This window comes from Gymnogyps californianus, chromosome 10 (genome assembly GCF_018139145.2).
Source record: "Gymnogyps californianus isolate 813 chromosome 10, ASM1813914v2, whole genome shotgun sequence".
In the NCBI taxonomy this organism is placed as follows: domain Eukaryota; kingdom Metazoa; phylum Chordata; class Aves; order Accipitriformes; family Cathartidae; genus Gymnogyps; species Gymnogyps californianus.
In genome coordinates, this window is record NC_059480.1 from 11,996,731 (window position 1) to 12,017,932 (window position 21,202).

Sequence of the window (21,202 nt, forward strand, 5' to 3'; positions counted from 1 at the left end):
TTAGAAAGTTACTGTTGCAGATTACAGTTTTAAGTAGGAAGTGGATTACTCACTGTGCCCTCTTTTAGGATCTCTTTATGACGGAGATAAATGATCAAAAGGAAGCCAGGGTTCTCTCGTGGCTGCTGTACTCACGCACTCACTGACATGTGGGAGGGGATTGTGCATTAAACACTGCAGTATTACATCAGTACTTTTGTCTTTATCTGAGATTATGAAATGCACTAGAGTTCCTTAAACTAAAAAAGTTTAGTAGTATTTTATCACACATGCTGATGGCCTTGAAATAATTGGCTGTATAAGTAATATATTGTACATAAATATATTTTTGGATGTACGTGTGAGACCATGAGAGATAAGAAATCTCTCACTGGATGTAGTATTATAGAAATGGATGTGAGGGCATTTTTGAGACCCTTTTGATCTTAAAGCATGAGGAACTTACAGAAAATACATGTTAGATTCTTTAATAGAAAATCTAAACTCTTTAAAAGTCTGCTTATTCTGTAAATTTCTGAGGATAATTAGTAAGTGATGCATTTACTGCTACGTTTTGTTAGTCACCAGGCCCTGAGAAGTCATTGTATTAGTAACTCCATTAACAAAGCTGAAAGATAGGAAGTAGCAGAGCTGTGATTGAGTAAAAAAAGACAAAGAGTGGGCATATATATATATTTCTGTCTCTGCCTCTTCTCTATCTGTCCAAAACTGAAAAAGTATTGGCCAAAGAAAAAAAATCGTGGAAAAAATAATTCTTAAAATACGGGCTATAATACTTGCCTTTCAGAGCCATGTTTTACTTCATGTCCAAATTAATGGTCTCTCATTGTAATGAGACAGGGAAGCTTTTAAACCTTCACCAGTTAAATTTTTTTTATAGGATAAGATAATTCTAGATATTTGTGCTGGCTTCTGTGCATAGGTGAGTTTCTAATGGATTTCCACCATGTATTCCCTGAGAGTCCACAAGTTCTACAAAGGTGAAAAATAGTAGCTATAAGTTTCACAACACAATATTAAAGATAGTGTTAAGCGCGCCAACAATAGCAAGTAATTCAAGGGCTGCGATTCTGAGCGTTATCTGGAGTCCCTCGTCACCTTTTTGTTTGTGGCTGAACCACAAAGCGATAGGATTAGACCTGACTAGGAGATGGATTCATATTATTTTGGTTCTGTAGACGTGGTTCTAGAACCTTTTTTTGCTGGTCTTCTAGATGGGTTTTATGATGAGGATGATTTAAAAACTGAAGGTAATTCCAGTAGGAAGCAATTTTTAAAAGTTAAGGATTTGGACAACAGATGATGTTAGCCTCTTACAGCTAATGTGGGAGGGAGGAAGGCTTCATTTCTCATGCTAGTATGTATGGTAAAACCAACTTTTCCAAACAAGAAGTTGTTGGGAAAAGAACATGTGATTTTTAGAAAGATAAGTGTTGCTGCATATGACGAAGGGATGGTCAGTTGTCATATAACGAAACCAGGAATGCGATTCCTCATGTTTCTTTCTTTGTCCTCTATCCCCCTGCCCGGCCCCTTCTGTTTGTTTGTTGTTTGTTGTTGTGGTGGTGGTTTTTTTGTTGTTTTTGGGTTTGGGTTTTTTTTAAATTTTGATCCTCATTAGGGCTCTATTCCCCAACTTTATGTAAGGGAAGTAAGCTTGGGGAAGGACAAATATTAATATATCACAAACTATGTTTGTATCAGCAAAGCTGTGGATAACAGTCAAAAAAATCCCTCACTTCTTAAAACCTGAAAGTTTCCTTCTTTTGCTCAAGTTGACAAAAAGTGGTCATGTACAAGATATACCAGAACTGACTGATGTGGTCTTACTTGATGCTGGGGGGGACAGGAAATGGTCACCAGTTTTCTTAAGGTGGGACTTTCTGAAGCCAGCTAGGGCTTTCAGGTTGTATAGGCATTCTAAAAACATCATATTGAAATACATTTTTCACTGGAGAAAGTAAAATTAAGGCTTGTAATTGCTTATCTTATATCAATGAAGCCCTTACACTTTTTTTGAAATACAAGCGTAAAGTTTATCTTCCTTTGGTGAAGGGCTATCTTAGAGACCACTTACAGTGGGCTAAGCCCTGGTTTTATACATAATTTTTGTATTAATTGGAAAATTGCTGTTAAAATTTCATGCAGATACACCCACAGACCGTTTCCGAATTAAAATTTTTGTTTTGTCTCCGATACTAGTTGTTTCCTTTTCTAATGTGTGAATGAGGAGGGGAAAAAGATAATGCAATAGATTAACTGCTGACTCAGTGTGGGCTCTTTTTTTCAAAACCACAATGGCATGTATAGTAGCCCACTTCAAAAATACATGCTTGCAGCTCTCCTTTCTGGGAGTCTGTAAAAACAAGTTTGCATGACCATTGTTTGGATATTTGCTGCTGCTGAAACAGATGGTACTTGAATGGTTTCTTGCCAAATTAGGCTATTGGATGGTAGTACTTGCCTTCTCTGTGTTTAACATGACTTCAACTCTGAAAGAAACAGTTTTATGTATTTACAATGCAAATACTTGAAAGCCCAGAAATGGCTTATTACAGCTAGATTTCGTCATTTTTTGCACTTTTCTAAATAAATTATACACTGTACTATCTTAAATTGAGCTGTCTGTTACTGTCCTGTTTATACTTTACCTGCTTGCATGAAGTCGTTCTAGGGAACATAACAATTTTTATGAAGTGTACAAATCCTAATGGCTGCAGTTACTTAGTTTCTGCGCTTGGAGGACTTCAGTTGATTTGAATGGTGGAGGTAGAGTCCCTCAGTCATTGAGGGGGGTTTATTGCGGGCTGTGTCTTTTTAAGGACTCATTTCCATCTTAGGAGCTGATTATATGCCAGTTGTATCTGAAAGGCTCATATTTCCTGTATGAAACTCCTCTTGCAGAACAAACTACTGAGATGTGAAGCAAGAATTAATGTAAACTGAAAGATCTCTTACACTGTACCATAACTGATGAGTAGTTTGAGAAAAGAACAAAAGTCCTTCTGTTAGCTATTGCTTAGACTTTACATAAAGATGTAGTAGTTTAAAATACAAAATAAAAGGCTTTTAAGTTCCTGTCTACTTCTTTAAACTCTATGCAGTTATGCCTTTTGAATGAAAAGTGCTTGTGCCAGCCTTGGTAGATGAAACCATTTGTCAAGGCTGAAATGTTTACCGCGTGGTGGAAATGTATTTATTATGGTTGCCAGAATAGGAATGTATATTTAGTGTTATTTTCTATTTTGATTAGTCAAAGTGTTTGGGGTGATTTTTTGTTGGTTTTGGTGGGGTTTTTTGTTTGTTTTTTTTTTCCTGTTGTAGAACATTGCAGTTCTAGCAGTTCGCATGATTCTTTGGGGAAGGGCAGTATTCCTGTGAGATTTGTTAGTTGGTAAACTTGTTGAGGTTGCACTTTCCATTTCTGTTACGTCTGCTTTAATTGAGCCACTTCAAACATCTTCAAAAATTTTTAAACATGTTTACTGGAGGCTGTTTGTTTAGTAGCTTAAAACTATCTGCAATAATTCAGTCTTGTGTATTCAGTCCCTGGGGAGTAACAATCCCGTTTGATAGTGCTGAGTTGATTTAATGGCTTCCTACCCTTAATGGCTATTTGCCTTGCACTGCCTTTGGAGCTTGTGAGATCTTCTGCGTGACTAGGTTAATTCACGTTGCCAAACTGACTGAAAACTGGCTTGAAACCTAAATAGCTTTCTGTAAGGTTAGTAAACAGAATCACCATAGGAGATAGATGCAAGGTAGGAGTGTAAGAGAAGGAGGAGGATCCACCATTTCGGTGCAGTTCAGTTGACTTAGCTGTGCTGTCAGATTATGTGTCCAAAGCAGACTCCAGGCAGTAACTGGGGAGTTAAGGGATAGTTATGACTGGCTAGCTTAGACTGAGAGATGGAGGGGGAGGAGGTTAGAAATTTGGAACAAATTCTTGAGCCTGATGGGTCTGAAAAGGAAAGATTTGGCAATATTAGGAGTTGATGGTCAGGGGGACTGGGGTATTGGTTTTTTAAGATGATGGAACAGGGTAGGCTGTCTAAGCTAGGTAGACCTTACTTGCTGGCAACGGAACTGGGACTTGGGCAGGAGATGAAAAGGGAATGCTAGAGCTGCCTACACAGGGAGACTGACTGGAGTATGAAATCAGCTTGAAGTGACAGATCTGTATGATGAATCCGGAGATTCTAGTTCTGCTGCAAAGCTGTGTAGTTGTCAGTAAAATGTTTTTCAACTTGCAGGAAATCACAGACAAGCCTTCCTTTAGTTTGTGTGTGTTGTGGTCAAGCTGTAAGAAGACGGGGAGGCTGGAACAAGCTGTTTCTGTAACCAAAAGTAGGGCATTGTGATCAGTTCTTGTTGATGTGATAACACACGTTTTCCCACAGGATCATTATGTCAAGTATGCAGGTCATCCATACAGTGATCAGGGAAGGAGTGAGAAACGTCGTACATAGGGAAAGGAACTGCTTTCTGTAGGACTTACATCTGTTTGCTAGAGAAATCCAGGAGCTTGATGAACATGACACAGGCTATAGGAAGAGAAACTGTGTTGTTCTTGTTAAAATAGTTGAATTCTATCCAGATAAGTTTGACTTGATCCATCTGCTATGAATTTCCGATGAGATTCAAGTTGAGGCTAATTTACAGGTACACTCAGCACTCACACCTGAAACCAAAAATCTCAGAGCTGCAGAGGCAGTATATTTAGTGCTACAAAATGCCTGATAGTCTGAAAGAATCAAGTCCTAGCTGCCTCAAATCAGATACCCCAAGTGACTGAAAAGTCTAGACAGTTCAGTTTTGTCGCCACTCTTCTATGTCATGTGTGTGGTGGAGGAGGAATCAATTAATGCTTATGAAACAACTGGATGTTTCAAGAACCCATTTAAATGGTGGTTTTGAAATCACTGTAGGGTTCATTGTAATTCAAAAATTATTGAAATGCTGAAGGCCACGTGCTTGAAAAGTGGAAGAAAAATAACAAATGATTGTGCAGTTGTCAGCACTAAATGTTCCCTGAACTGGCTAAGACAAAGGGACTTTTGGGGGGGAAAATACCATCTGATTTATAATCGTGCATACTCCAAAGAGGGTGGAGTTTTGAGGCAGCACAGGAGTGTTAATGCCTGTTGTTTCCCCACTTGTGAGTGTTTGTTTGCAGCTCTTGTTATTCTTTTAACACTGTTTTTCTACAGTATAGAAGGCATTTACTTAACAACAGTGTGTAGCTGCTGCTGCTATGTAACTTTAACTTGATCTGCGCAACTTAATATTCCACATTATAGTATTAGAACATTTGCTTGATTATTTATCTAAACTTAGAGCAGAAAAGTCTATTTTCTCCTTAAATTAGATACGTTTTGGATTTTATTCAAACTGGCTAATTATGGCAACCAAAACTTACTTGCATTAATTTGGTTAAATTCCTGCAATACATTGTTTAAAAACAGATGATTTTAAAAAGAGAGAACAGGAATATAACATTCAGATCTCATCTGTGTCTTACTTGTTTATGAAATTTTGTAATCCGCTGAATGTTTCTGGACTTAAATACTACAGCGTGCATGGCTACATTAGAGCATCATTTTGTTAGAACGTCTGGTTTCTGCTGTAAATTTACAAACTGTTTTGCTTTACTTTTATTGTTCCAGCTGTTTTTAGTTAATACTCATATGTGGGCAGCATCTGAAGGTTAGTCAGTGTGCTGACCCAGCTCTGTTTCTAGTAGTGTTGCTGCTATGGTGATTCAAAAAGATTGCAAGCCTTCAAAAGAGGTCCAGAAAATGTGTCTCTGTCCCCATGAGCATTACTTTCTAACCATCCTGTCCCTTTTGCATCAGGAGTGGTGAACAGTGTGCCTATGTACCTGTTAAACACCAGCTTACAACTTACTGTATGAATTATGGAAGAAAACAGTGTTTTTAAAAGGGCCGTTTAACCCTGATAATGCACTATTGTGAAAAGAGTTTGAAAATAAACTTTAAACACTGTTTCAAAGGTAAACTGATTTTCTCTTTGTGGCTGAATAGTATGGACGGAACCTAGACAGGCTAGGACTGTATACTAATAGTTTTGGATGCTTAATTTTTAAATAACATTTCAGGATAAGACTTTGCGTATCTCAGCTTACTCAACTCAGAATGTAGTTTAGCTGAAACAAAATATTTGAATCCATTTTAATGCCTTCCAAATGTAGTTGCTGCCATGTGGATGAGGCCGAATATCTTTTTGTGGGCCTTGAGAATCAAATTTAAAAGTTAATGAAGTCTGCAGTTTCCCCTGACATAACAGTTCATTTTACTTAGGATTTTGCCATGCATGTGTGATACTGGAATGTCTTTTATCAAAGCAGTTCCAAGAATTTTGTTCTCACAGAGCCCCCTAAGTCTGACCGTGCACTTGAGTATTACCTTGTATTACCATCCAGAGATCTGTAGTTACGATCCACTTCATGTACGTACATTACGTTGGATCAACGTATATATCAGTGTGTAACACAGCAGGACTTAAATCTTTTAAAAAAGAAAGGAATGTTTGGGTTTCATTTTTTTTAAGCCAAAGACATTGCTTCACTGATCTATTGATTGTCTTTTCCTTGTAGCATAAAGGAGTGCCATGGGTTGCCTCTTATAAATGGACAGAATTGTGACCCTTACGCAACAGTCTCTCTTGTGGGGCCTTCCAGGTAACATTTTAGTATAAAATTAATGAAGCTAAAATGCTGTGATCTTAAACTGGAAAAGAAAGTCATAGGTTTTAAGCAAAATCTTTAAAATATAGAAAAATCTTAAAATGCTTTCTGTGTACATCACATCTTCCACTGTTACTGTACTCTCCCCTTCCCTACTGTACTCTCAAGACTGTGAAGGAGTTTGGTCTGTCTGAGTGGCCTACACTAGTCAAGAACCACTTGTCACTCAGTTCGTTTGTTCTTCTCAGATTTTGTACTAGACTCTTGATATCTGCACTGTACTTCCTATTTTTGTCAAATTCCTGTATGGGATGATACAGTCAATTGCTCACTTGCCTTCCTCTGTTCCCTGTGAGTTTCTTTGCAGCAAATGTTTAGCAATTGGGAGGAAACGAGAGTAGAGGTTCTGGTGAGACCTTTCTAATGCCAGCACCTTCAGGATGCTACATTGAAAGTCCTCACAGTTCAAATGTCTCCTTTTTTGGATCAGTAATCCTGAATAACTGTTGTGGTTTTTAAGAAAAAATCCCATATCCCACACATTCACTATCTGCAAGTCCTTGCCCAATAACATCTAAAGTAAGCTAGGTCTCAGTTGTTTGTTTTTTTGCAACATCAAACCTAAGTCCATGTACTTTCGCTGGTACTGAAGAATTGCCAGTGTCAGCATAGTACCGGAACGTCTTCTAGCAAATTTGTGTGTTTTAAAGATTTTGGAAGGATTGTCCCCGAGTAAGCTCTGAGTGAATGGTCACATGATCACATTTTTTTAGGTTTGGGTTGGGGTTTTTTGGTGTGTGTTTGGTTGGTTGGGGTTTTTTTAAGAGGACTAGGCAGATTCCACCATTATACCTAGGAAGCATGGTTTTGATTGCCAAAGAAGGTAAATTGACATATATTTCCTGTTTGAGTCCTGTGATACAGATGGAACTGGGTGAATGTTGGTCCCACAGAATATTTACCCTGTTGGTATGGGAATATATGTGCAAATCTGACAGAAGTTCCTGGTTAAGATTTTCCAATCTCATGCATGTGTGACTCAGGTACCATGACTGGAATATTTATATAACCAGTGCCTGAAAACAGTTAGTTGATGCCTAGGACAATTTTTCTTCTCCCTTGTCTGTTTTTTCCCCCACATTTTATATTTGTTTCTTTCAGAAAGCATTTTTATACTATCATAGCCCTTTACTAACTAAATAAGACTGTATTCTTTTATAAAACATGTAAAATTAAAAAAAAAATTATATAAAACAAGGGAGTGGTGAGCAATTGTTTAGTTTGACCCTGTGCTGTTTAGCATCTAGCATTAGCAGCAATTCCTTCCAAAGAAAACATTCAGTGGCTTGGTGTAAGCCTCTGTCTGTAAAGAAGTAGTGGGTATTTCCCCAACAAAAGAGGGTGGGAAAGACAGAAATTGGCAGTTGAACAAGACAAGGAAAACTGCTCGTAACCTGCAAGCAGTGGTAAAGAAATTGCCTGCAGACTTAAGTTTGAAATGCTTTAGAAATTGTGGATATATTTTACTTGATATGTGGAAGTTATACTTGTTTGTGAAATGAAGTAGAAACTTTGATCTGGGCAAATGCACGATTAACTAGATACAGCACTTGAAATTTTAACTTTGCAAACCAGATTCTGAAGATGTACTCAGTTTATTTTAAGATTTTCTTCATTGATCAAAGTGATCTCTAAAATGACAAAAAATGTTTTAACTTAAATGCATGGGTCGTTCATGACAATAGAATGTCTTTATAATTGTGTGTTTAAGTTGGTTATGGTAAAAATTTTACCACATTGGAACAGGAATGACCAAAAGAAGACCAAAGTAAAGAAGAAAACAAGCAATCCGCAGTTTAACGAAACATTTTATTTTGAGGTAACTTTTTGTGTGGTATTCTGCCTGTTTATCTATTTTATGCAACCCTTCAAATATTTTTAAGCAAGCTGCATAGCAGTACCTGAAGCAGAAAGCTCTCTTCAAGGAAATTGAAGAGCTTTTACTAGCCTCTCAAATGTAAGTGAATGACATACTTAAATTTCTGGGGGCTGCCAGACAATAGCATTCCCCTTCAATTGCTATGTGAAAAATGGCTTCCTCACAAGCACATATGTGAAGGTAATTTGTTGTCCTGAATCACTTTATATAGCATCTGTTACCATCAGGAGTTCTGAGAGAACTTTAACCTATCCTGTGGATTTGAATTTAAATATTTTCAAGAACATTGAGCTAACCCCCCCCCCAACTTATTTCTTTAATAAAACAATGTAGTGATTATACCCAATAAAGGCTAATTTTATTATTTTATTTTTAAAAATGTTAACTTTTTTGTTATTTTATTTCAGTCCTACATGAGTTACCCTACAATAACCAAATTATGAGTTTGAATTTTCATGTGATTTGTCTCTGTAATAAAAACTACATTTGCATGTAAGCATACTATACTGTTCAGTCGAGAGTTGGAAGTAGTACAACTATTACATGTGCCTCAAATGTATTATAATTTACTGTGTTTATATAGATCCTGGTCCTGCTGTGGGACTTCAGTGAGAAATTGTTCCATACTTACGTATAGAGTATCAGCATATGGCGTGTGTTTCAGTTGACCTGCTCAAATACTGAGTGTAACTTCTTGGGAAGTAAGATATCAGGATAAAAATGTGATCCAAACCACTCTGATAACTTTACGACTTATGATTTATTGGAGTTAAACCAAGAATGCAATCAGTCAAGAAATGAGAAAAATTAAAATAAGAAGTTACAGTTGTGGTGTAACTAGGGCAAGAAGAGTGGACTTCTTATTTGTTGTCCTTAAACATCTCAGAACTAACTTTAATGCTTTCTTGGGGCTTATGCTGAAACCAAAGAAGCTCTTGCTGTTTCATGTCATACTTCCTTCTTGTTTTTTCTAATAGATCTATACTATAATTCCCATAGATATCAGCTAGCCCTCATCAGGCTCCACCATGAACCCTTCTTGACCCATCTTTCACCTGCTTTCTGTCAAAAGGCAGTTTGTTTGGTGAACTGAACTTTTTCCTTTTTAAAAGGAACAGTAACTATTTAGCAATGTTAAAGTGGCAGGGTTTTCTTTGGTTTTTGACATCCATAGTACAACAGTAAAAAGTGTGTTAATAGGAGGAATTTACTTGCAGGTAACCAGGTCCAGCAGTTACACCAAAAAGTCCCAGTTTCAGGTAGAAGAAGAAGATATTGAGAAACTAGAAGTCAGGTAAGTTATGTAGATTAGAAAGTGATTTATTTTGTCATTAATAAATCATAATATTTTATCAAGACAATAAAGAAATGTTTTATTTCAGTGTAACTCCAGAGAATTACTGATCAGACTTGTAGAAAAGATCCTTCTAACATATAAAATTACTCAAACTTTTTAGTGTGTTTCTTACTGAAGATGAGGTTTTTTGTTTTTAAGTAAATAGTGGTAGAGTGTATCTAGCAGCCTAAACTTGTTTCCTGTGCCTGTGAGTAAAGAGACGTGAGGACCTTCTATAAATACGTATTAGTTTGGGCAGAATATTGATAATAGAACGTGTACTGAAGGGTAACAGCATACCTGATGCTAGTCTATGGTTTCAAATGTATTTGGCTGTTTTAATAAAAACAGAGGGAAAAGCCTCTTAATGAGATTCTTACGATTTCGGATTGCTTCTTAGAGGAACATTTGTGTTGCATCTTTTCCTTGCAAATGCAAAGAATACTTCAAAGTGTGTTCCCCTTTTCTGCTCCTTTACCCTTAGAGCAGGTCTGTCTGTATTTATGCTATGTAGTTAGAACAGTTGAGAGGCCCTGTACTCAGTTTTTCTTCTTTATTGTGTTCATGCACATACATGCACCAAATCTGCTGAATGACGAAGTCTTCAAGGCTAGCATATGTTTTCTAACAGGCATCAGAAGAAGAATTTAGTGGTTAGTTTTAATACCTATTATAGAGCTAACTTGGTATGTGCATTTTTAACTATTAGCTTCATGAATATCTTAATTAGAATTGTATATTTCATTATAGATGCAAATATATTTAGAAAAATAGTCATGCCCCAACAAATCTAGTATTAATTTTTTTTGTTCTTCTTAACAACTGCTGTCTGTCAGAAATGTCAGAGAGGTAAGGAGTACTAGAAAAAACCCAAGGTGCATGCCTGGAGTCTGTGATTCCTTTTGAGGTTGTAAGCATACGAGCTGCTGTTTGGAAAAACAAGCGCATGTGTTGGCGTGGCATTGCAGTGTGCCAGATTCTAGCAATTAGATAGGGATATGTAAATGTATTGGTTAAAAAGTTCAGTTGAACTACCTGAGAAGAAATGTGCACAGTTTTGGGGGTGGAGACTGCTCAGAATACATAATATGTTGCCAATATCACTTTTATTTACTGATGCAAGGTCTGCCAGTCTAACTTTCACTGTTTGTTTCTTTATCTGTTCTTTATGGGTTAATAAGCCACTCGTTTGATTCTTCTTGATTTGATTAGAATGGAGTGAGATTTCTAACATTTTCTGCCTGCATGCATGTGGATTAGTGCTGTAAGGCAGCTATTGTTAACTTGAAGATTTTTTTTTTATTTCTCTCTGGGAGAACAAAAATTCAGCAATGTTCTTATTTTCAGGGTTGACCTATGGAATAATGGAAATTTGGTGCAAGACGTCTTTCTAGGGGAAATTAAAGTTCCTGTGAAGGTGTTAAGAAATGATTCCTTTCAAGCATGGTGAGAAATGGTGGCTCAAGTGAATTTGCTTCTATCTTGCAGATCTTCCCTTCCAAAGGATATGTTTTATTCTAACTATCCATTAAAATATGTCTTCCTGTTCTAGTCTAGGTAAAAAGTCTTTCTAGAGAGTTTCCCAGCTCAATAAATTACCCTTGCCAGAGGGTACATTAGCTCTTCTCTTCCCCCAGTCTGCCCACTCCCACAGAATAGTTCATGTGTTTGAGGGGCAAGTGCAGAGAGTGAAGAAAGGGAAGACTGAGTGTAACTATCTTTCACTCACTGGATTTTAGTGATCTGTGTATGCTTTTCAGCCTAACCAGCAAACCTGCAACTTCTCAGAATTGCATCGCTTGTAATTAAATTCCCAAGTCAGACTCCCAGAATGACTGATGAAGAGTTTACTTCAAAATAATCATGAAGAATGGCCTTTTTTTTTTTTTTTCTTTTCTTCCTTGGGGAGGTTCAGAAAGTATCTTCTGGAACCAGCCCAATGTCATTTCAGGGGAGCAGGCACAGAAATTTAAAAGCTGGAAGGATAAGGTATGAATGGAATTCAGGAAAGAAAGACCTCTGCTTATAACAGAGCAGCAACCTCCCTTCTGAAGCTCTTGCAAGCAGGAGCCAATCTCTAGCCCCTTTACTGTCCCAGATGATTAGCAGCAGGAAGTGATGGGTACAACAGATTTGAATGCCTCAAAGTGTGTAGAATATTCTGCTTTTAGTGAACCTTTCAGTACAGAGAAAAGAGTGGAGGAAGCCCTCGCATATCCATGTAGAAAACACATAGGAAGGAAGTGGGTAAATAAGAACTAAATGGAACACAGGTCTTGGCCGGGAACCATTATGGCTTTGCTCCACGTACCCACCTCAGGCTCCAAGTGTCTTAGATGTGTCAAAGTTGAACTCTGATTCTTAGTCTTAGTGTTTGAATGTGATCCTAAACATAATACATATGTGTGTCAGTATTCTCTTATTTTTTACACGGTGTATTGCAGACACAGGCTTGTTCTGCCAGTGCTGTGAACTGATCAAAAGCTATATGACCATATTAACATAATGACATGCCTCCATTAACAATCTGCTAAGAGAAAGGTTATATTAGTGTGGACTCATTGCCAGTGTATTGTGTTTGTATAGCTTTTTGAATTGACCTGACTCATGTCCAGTTCACTTGAAGCATTGATAGGTTTGTGTCTGCTAATATACTTTGTAGGCACACCTTGTATTGAACATCCTCATACCCAGTTATGATCTGCTTATCAAAAACAGTTCTGTGATTTAAAATAACTGATTTTTTTATACTATTACTAATTTACATAAAAAGTATTTGAATACAGCTGAAGTACTGCAGATAAAACAGTATCATTAGTACTAAATATTGGGAATATAAGCCTAAGACTCATGCTGTCAAGTAGAGGTTCTCCTTGTAAATCAGTTTCACTTTACATTAGCATGCCTTCGTGGGCAGTGCATCTGATTATTAAAAAAAAGTCTGATCTCCTGATTGTAGAAGTACAAATATAAATGATTGTAAAAGAATATTTGAAGATATGATTTCAGTTTGTTGGGCTGAATATTGAAACTATACTGTGACACGACTTAAAAGCTGTTAAAATTTTTGTAGGGCTGCACCTCCTGTTGGAATACAGTTGAACTACAGCAAAAGCCAATGAAGAATTGTTTAATATAGTTTGTATTGAGAGTAGGAAAAAAGCACATTTTTTTTCCTTTAATCTTGTTTCTTAGGAATGCAGCCTGCTAATATTATGTATTTTTACTGGTTTCAGACTAGACCATTTAAATTCTTGACACTAGCTGTTCCATCTGCAATGTCCAACACCCTAAATTTAACCTAGATGTAAAATGAGAAGGTCCAACATAATTTCTATCTATTCCTGCTATCCCAGTTGAGATACAAGAAGTATATCCTATTTCACTGTTTGGAAAGATAAGAGAAAATAAATGTATGTTTCATTATGTGCTAAAGGTGCATCAAATGCTGCTCTTTTTTTCCTTTTGTCTCTCAAGTTTTTTTACGTGAATTTCATTGCCAGTTTTCAGACTCAGTTTATGTATATTGAAATAATTAAATGTGGTACTTTGCTTTATTGTAGAATTAGTCAAATTAATGAAATGTGAATCTAATATTTTAGAGTTGCCCTGTTGCTTTCAGGTACTTACTTCAACCAAGAGAAAATGGAAACAAGTCTTCTAAAACTGATGATTTGGGATCACTTAGATTAAATATCTGTTATACTGAAGACTGTGTACTTCCATCTGAATACTACGCTTCTCTAAGAAACTTGCTGCTAAAATCATCAGATGTTCAGGTACTTTTGCTGAAAATTTCTTTTAAAACGAAAACTTAAAATGAAAACTTAAGATGAATTATGCAATCCTGTATGAGACTGTGAATTTGCAGCTCTGTGGCTAGGAGAGAATTGAAATAGAACTTTAAGGTCCCTTGCAACCCAAACCATTCTGTGATTCTATGCATATCTAGAGAATTTTTTTGTTCCTTTGCATGAATTACTTCTGTCGACAACCAGATGAGCAGCTTGTAAAGCATTTACTTCTGCTCCAAACTACCAAGATTTTCTTCTTCTTTTAGAAGAACCAGCAGAGATAGTGAAAAAAACCTGTGCTGTGTGACTGGAAGAGATAAAATACTTTCTTCTCATTGGTTGCTCTTCTCAACATTGTGTTTTCCCACTGGCTGCTGTTGGTCCCCTGGATTTAGCAGTTGTCCAGGGACATTGATCCGTTATTGGCACTGAAGGGGCAGATAATCACCTTTACCAAAAATGATCTGCTTCAGAATTGATTTCTAAGTTCCGCTTGTTCTGAATTGCTTCTGTCTTCCCCAGTATGTTAATCAGCATGACTGGATTTCTCAGGTAGACATGGTGACAAAGAGGGAAATGTGGTAGATGGTTAGCATAACATTGAGACAGGAATCAAATTATAGTAACCAGGCTTTATATTCCTAGGTCTTTTATAGCCTCTCTTCACTTCAGTGTTGGTGAGTACTGGCAGAGGAGAAGAAAGGTGAAAAGGAAGCAAATTGTGACTAAAATTTTTGCTAGCCCATATTCAAATACTACTTCACTGGAATTCAGGAAGAGCCGACTATGTAGCTAGCGGCAGCCTGCAGCTGTCTTTTTAACTTAAATGAAATAACTTGATCAGTTTTTTTATTGAAATTCTCAACTGTAGAATGGTGACAGACACTTTAGAAGTGTATTTTAATGTGCTCTGATTATAGTTTTAGAAGTCCTGTAAAGTTATATGACATTACAGTAAAGCAATTGCCTACTGCCTCTTACTTGGATTTGTGACAAAGCCATACTCTAACCCTTTAGGGAGAATGAGAAGGATGAGTAGATGCTGAATTTCATTCTTAAATGTCAAGTATAGAGTAGATAATTTTCAATTAAGTATTTCTGTAGAATAGAAACTTCTAATCACCATGTTATATAGCAAATGTTGAAACTTTCTGTTAAGAAGCTATGTCTATAGTCTTGTTAGATTTGATCTGTACTTTACCAAATAAGAACATTTAACTGCTCTACTCATGATTTCATATCCTGCTTTCTCACAGCCGATTTCTGCATCTGCTGCCTACATACTGAGTGAAGTTTGTCGAGACAAGTGTGATGCAGTTCTGCCTCTTGTACGATTGTTGCTACACCACCATAAGCTAGTTCCATTTGTTGCTGCAGTAGCAGAATTAGATCTGAAGGACACACAGTATGTATTTCATGTTTAGTGATCTCATACCTTTTTAAATTATTCTTAGTTTCAAATGTCGAATTCAATGTCAAATTTCTGTCTCTCATTATGTAAAACTGACTGAATCCGTTCATCTTTTAATGCTAGTTTATAAAAACATTCATTAAAATCACATTGAAGCTGGGAGTCAGAGTTAATGATTGTGTGCTATTTAATTAAATTTTGTAAAATTTTCTTGGAGCTAGTATACAGCTAAACATAACAAGCTAGCAGTCTAGAGTTGTGTCTAAGAGCACATAGGTTTTATTTTAAAATGTTGTAATTTGGTCACTCTTCAAATTTTGCTGGCCATTAGATTGGTACTTAACATTTTTAAAATTGCTGAGAATCTTACCCTGTTTCCTTTAGCATGTGACTTAAATGAGGGGTACTCTTTTTCTGCAAAGATGCCTTGTAAGTGACTACGAGTCCTCCTGCATGCCTTGAAAGTAGCAAGCACAGGAGTTTTTCCAAGTAGCAGTGTATGGCCTGTGAATTTGCAGCTCTGTGGTTAGGAGAGAAGTGAAGTAGATCTGAGTAGTGGCCACTGAGGTGCCGAGTCATGTCCTGTGGAGATGTGGAAGGGATTTTGTCACCACAGGATGATTCATTTCAAAGCTAACTTACTCCAGATTTAAATAAGGTGAGACAATTAACTGTGTAGAAAGACATGACTCATGGAAAATAACTTTCTAAACTGCATTTTAGTACACACATTCCTTTCTGTTATAATTGAACTGTAACAAAGCAAGATTAAACTAAATCTCTCAGATTAGAAAGATTTACTTTGCAAAACTGGCTCTCAGTTTTCTTCAACAGCTGTAATGAATAAAAAGCATAACCCTAGATTAAATATGTTTTGGTTAAAGTGTCTGAGTTTATCAGTGTAGTGTAGCAGTATGCTATTCATTGTAGCTCTAAGATCTTTTTTTCACCAGGGCTACTGGAGGAAGAATTGTATATTGGTGAGGTACAAGTCTTCATTATTTTGGAATTTTCTCCAATTGTTCTTTCTCACATTCGGCACTGGATTATAACTTCCTTCGTCTAAAATTTCTTACGCTTTTCCTTACGGTTTTATTTATGTTCTTGGTTTTGGTAATAGCTATAATAACATTCTTGTTTATTCTCTTTCTGTTCCTGAGTGCCATTGCAAGCTGGCTATCTAGGTTCTGGAATTCCTGACTGAAATATATGAAAAAATGTTTTCAAAAAACTAATTATTTAATAGCAAGATAAAGTGAGCTGCTTATTTTTTCCCTGTTCAAATAAAATCAATTATTTTCTTACAGAGAAGCAAACACAGTCTTCAGAGGCAACTCGTTAGCAACTCGGTGTGTAGATGAAATGATGAAAATAGTGGGGAAGCACTACCTAAAGGTTACTTTGAAACCTGTTATTGATGAGGTAGGTTATCCTACTGAAACTTTTTTCAGGACACTTCGACCACTGGGGTATCCTGTCTGTTTGATAGGCATTCTTCTTACAGCTCGCTGTGTGGTAGTAATCACTCAGGTGGGGGAATTCTAGAGGAAAGTTAAATTGAGCAATAATTGGTTAAGTTTAGTGGTAGGAGCTGCTTTTTGTTATTTATGTTCCAGATGCTTGAAAATAAACAGTCAATGACAGTTGCTCCAGCCTCTAACACATTGCAGAATTTACCCACATGATGCTGTATGTAATTGATCCATGTAAAAAGGCACACACAAAAGTGAGGATGATTATTGCATGCTGTTATGGATAGTTAGAACTTATCTAGAGTTTTACCTCTAAATCTAGGACAGAATCTGGTTTTAAATAGGTGCATTTCCATGCTTTCTGTCTGAAAAATTGAATTCCTGCCGTTTTGTTTGTTTGTTTCAGATATGTGAGTCTCCTAAACCCTGTGAAATAGATCCCATCAAATTAAGAGAAGGGGATAATGTAGAAATTAATATGGTGAGTTTCCTAATCTGTTTTTCCAAATTTAAACTTTCTCAAAATCTGATAGAAAAACATTTTAAGAAGCAGCTCTGTGTAATGGAAAACGAGTAACTTATGGTAGCAGTATAATTCTCTGATTCCAGAGTAAACGAAGGAAAAGTTGTATTTTCTTATCCACGTTTATGAAAATGGCAAAGGAAAAGTCCAATGGAAAATGGGATGGGGAGGAGAAACTAAACAGAGGATTAGTCTTCCTTAACAGTTTGTTGGGTGTTGTGATTCCTGATGTTGTGTACTCAGCATCTAGATGATGAAGTACCTAATTAGGACTGCTTTAACACTTTTCATTGAAGTTTTGCTTGCCGCTTGCCTGTTACCAGAGGATGACATTTAAGGCAATAGTTACTGCAACAAACTAAATTAACATTCACTAGGTATGCAGGGGAAGTACTCCTTCCTTGTAACATATTGTTGTCAAATTACAAAAACGGGTTTTGATAGATATAGTTGTATATTGCCAGACACTACTTATGTACTTTAATGTAAGTGAATATCATTAAACTATCTTTTAACACTAGTAATCCCATATAAATATTATGAGGCTTTTTAAATATGCACTGTACTAAAATACATAATTGAATAGTCAGGCAGCCTTTTGAAAAAAGGAATTGTAGTGTTATGTTTATGTTCAGGAAAAAAACATAGAAATGCAAATGTTAATGGTCTGAAAAAATACCTTTTTTCATAATTGCAGGAAAATCTACGCTATTATGTAGACAAAGTATTCCGTGAAATTGTGCGGTCAAGTATAAGTTGTCCTACTCTAATGTGTGATGTTTTTTATTCTTTGAGGCATCTGGCTGCCAAAAGATTTCCAAGTAAGTGTTCTCTAAAAACTTCTGAAAATGGTGTTCAGAGTGAAATACTTAACTTCTGCAGTTACCTTATGGGGATTGTTAAAATTCTTGCCTTGTCCAAAGCTGTGCCCTGAACTTCTTACATTGACAATCAGGCATTTGTTTTTCTGTCAGTCTGTAAGTTATAGTAAAGCTTTGTGGTCAATCAGCAAGAATTTTGTATTTTCTAATACGAAAATGTAGCAGGTCAGAAACACTGCAAGACAGCAGCAAATAAGAAGTCACTAACAAAAGTATGAGACAATAGAAGAAAAGCACAAGTAATACAGGAAGTGATTTAGTTGAAAGATAAGTAAAATTTGGAAGAGCTGATCTGTTTATTGCTTCTAAAGAAGCAAGATGTAAACTTGAAAGTACATTCAGTATTTACATCTTAACTACATGAACTGCAACTATGTTAACTATGACTAGCACATTTGTAACTTACATGAAGTTAGCTGTACTACTACCATAGCTTTATTACTTATGAGTAGTTTTGAGGAGGGTGGATAATGTAAAATATTTAATGCGTTTGTAATGTGACCAGTATTAGAACAGTTTTATTCTTTCAGAATGGTTTTAATATAGGAATAATGTGGTGGGTGTGAAATACTCTTACACTTCAGTCAATTAATATCTGAAATGTCATATAATAAGCTACAAATGAAGAATATACTTCTCATAATCTGGAGCCTTTCTCTGATTCATGTTTGTCACTGGAACTGACACCATAAATTCCTCTAGTTAAGACAGTCCTTTCAGAATAGGTAACTTCCCAGACAGATCAGATTGAAGCAGTCATTAGAGTAAGAATGTGATCCCACTGTATTTCCCTGTATAGAGGTGTAAATATACCTAAAATATTAAACGAGACAATCCTCATTTACAGCATCAAAATTATATAACACCATGGTTTTATGATGCAACTCACAATTGGAGTTAAAGTTGTTCATATGTGTTGACTGCATTTGTTGTGCGGCATTAATGTATTTGAGTTGATCAGTGATTAGCTTTACAGGTGAATAAACCTGATAGCCCTAGTGTTTAAAGGCAACTGCTACAGTATTTTCTCTTTTGGTTCAATGTGCATACAGCTGTACCTAATCAACACTGTGTATGTAAATGCTTGCAGTAATCTCATCGTTCCTAGTACTGGAGCTGATGAGCCAGTTTTATGAGAACAGAACTTCTTTTCAGAGAAATAAACCCTCCATTATAAGTAGAACATTTCTTACCATGATCACCTTTCTCATTTCATGCACTTCATTGATTTTTCTGTTCTGTTTTAAAATATAAGTGTCTCCTCTGATGTTATCTTCTTAAGGATTTTTATGTTGACTGTCTTCATTATTTCCTGTTAAGTTTAGTGCATGTTACATTTCATGGTTTTTCTCTGCAGATGACCCTCATGTACAGTATTCTGCAGTGAGCAGCTTTGTGTTTCTTCGTTTCTTTGCTGTAGCCGTAGTCTCACCTCATACTTTTCATTTACGACCTCACCATCCAGTAAGTTTCGTGAAGCTTTGTTCTGTTTTATTCATAACCGTCAGATCTGTTTTATCTGGGAAGGCATAAGTTACTTTAAGTGGGTCTGTAACTGGGAAATAAGATTACTAAATGTCTCTAGGTTGAGTTTTCAATTTTATACCTCACCAAAGGAACTAAGACATTTGCAGTTCTTTAAGCATCAAATTTCTCAGTCTTTGAGGTGTTCTTAAATGATGTAGAAGAGCTATTGATATTAAAGATGTTGTGCCTTTTTTGGGAATGTACTTTGTTAGAATAGCAACATGACTGAGGGTTCTTTAAGGCATATGCCTAAACTGTATTGGTTCCTTCCACTGTGGAAGTTAAATATCCAGATGTCACTTTTACTTTTAAAAAAATATTTCCATTTGTGTCTTAAACAGAGGTTGTAGAGTTATCCATTAATTGGTCTGCATATTTATTCTGGACTCCACTAGTTGCAGTGGGTTGCCAGATTTTCCATTTTTAGTTTTCAAATTGTCAAGTAGATATGCATTAGGAAAAAAAAATTTTCAAAGACAGGAATATGGAGATAAGAAAAGAATACTGTATTGTTTTCACATAAAATACAGAATATGTATGAAATCTTCTGCTCCAGAAGTTATCTTTATTAGCTTATTTTATCTACTTGTGTGTTGTGCTTTCAAAAGAAAAATATCTGCTTACTCAAATTCATTCCTTTGAGGTTATCCAGTTTGTTGAGTAAAAAGATTACAGGATTTTGTCACTTGAGGGTTAAACATTTTAAAAGGAACAGGAAGGCCCCTTTCTGTGGCTGTGTTTATAATGCTGTACTAAAATGCAAGCAGTGAGGTAGCAAACAAATTAGGCAAAAGCCTTAAAGACAAAGTTTTAAGTTCACTTTTTATTATGAAAATTTCTACCATTTGTCCAGCAATAGTTCATTATGTTTAGTGTTAAGTTTTGAATAGTTCAGAAGCATTAGATGTGTAGTAACAATTACAGAATTTGAGGGGTTTGAGATGTTTTTTATAGGTAAAAATATTTTTCCAAATACTAATATTAAATTCTAGTGGTAGTGAGTAAAAAATTAAACACTATGCAGTAGCTTATAAAATATATTCACAAAGCACAAGTACTAATAGATGACAATACTGCATACGCATTTCTTCTTTTTGGGCGAAGAAGAAAAGAAATGAAGAAGTATCAGATTTACTACATCGTGTAATATAATAATTTTTGTGACATTTTCATTTTTAAATCAAAGTTTTACCTGGAATTGTGAAAAAATGTGACTTCTGAATTTTGTTTCTTTATTTTAGGATGCACAGACTTGTAGAACATTAACTCTTATATCAAAAGCCATCCAGACTTTGGGGAGTTGGGGAAGTTTGACCAAAAGCAAACTTGTAAGGCTACTAAAATTCTTTCTCATTTCATAGACAGCATTCTTTGAAAGTTTATTTATGTCAATATACCTTTTCTTTCAGTCAAGTTTCAAGGAGACATTTATGTGTGAGTTTTTCAAAACATTTCAAGAAGAAAAATTTACTGAATCTGTTAAAAAGGTACCTTTCAACTAGATTTTTTTTTTTTTATGGTTGATGTATTTGATCAGTCTTAATTATTAGAAGGTTGTTTTATTGTTCAGTTTTCTAGTAGAGAGAAAAAGAAAAGTTGTGGTCCATTTCAGG

The 21,202-nt window shown here is 35.9% G+C and overlaps 1 protein-coding gene across 2 annotated transcripts in view; it reads left to right on the plus strand.

Annotated features, from left to right (window-relative positions):
- RASA2 (RAS p21 protein activator 2) overlaps positions 1 to 21,202 on the plus strand; it is a 52,179-nt gene that overhangs the window by 22,938 nt on the left and 8,039 nt on the right. For both annotated transcript variants that reach the window (XM_050902667.1, XM_050902666.1), the window contains exons 6-17: positions 6,617 to 6,700; positions 8,513 to 8,585; positions 9,863 to 9,939; positions 11,329 to 11,427; positions 13,604 to 13,760; positions 15,032 to 15,180; positions 16,494 to 16,608; positions 17,065 to 17,139; positions 17,879 to 18,002; positions 19,420 to 19,526; positions 20,831 to 20,917; positions 20,999 to 21,076. In XM_050902667.1, the coding sequence (XP_050758624.1) occupies positions 6,617 to 6,700; positions 8,513 to 8,585; positions 9,863 to 9,939; positions 11,329 to 11,427; positions 13,604 to 13,760; positions 15,032 to 15,180; positions 16,494 to 16,608; positions 17,065 to 17,139; positions 17,879 to 18,002; positions 19,420 to 19,526; positions 20,831 to 20,917; positions 20,999 to 21,076 (1,225 nt within the window). The remainder of the gene's footprint in view (positions 1 to 6,616; positions 6,701 to 8,512; positions 8,586 to 9,862; positions 9,940 to 11,328; positions 11,428 to 13,603; positions 13,761 to 15,031; positions 15,181 to 16,493; positions 16,609 to 17,064; positions 17,140 to 17,878; positions 18,003 to 19,419; positions 19,527 to 20,830; positions 20,918 to 20,998; positions 21,077 to 21,202) is intronic.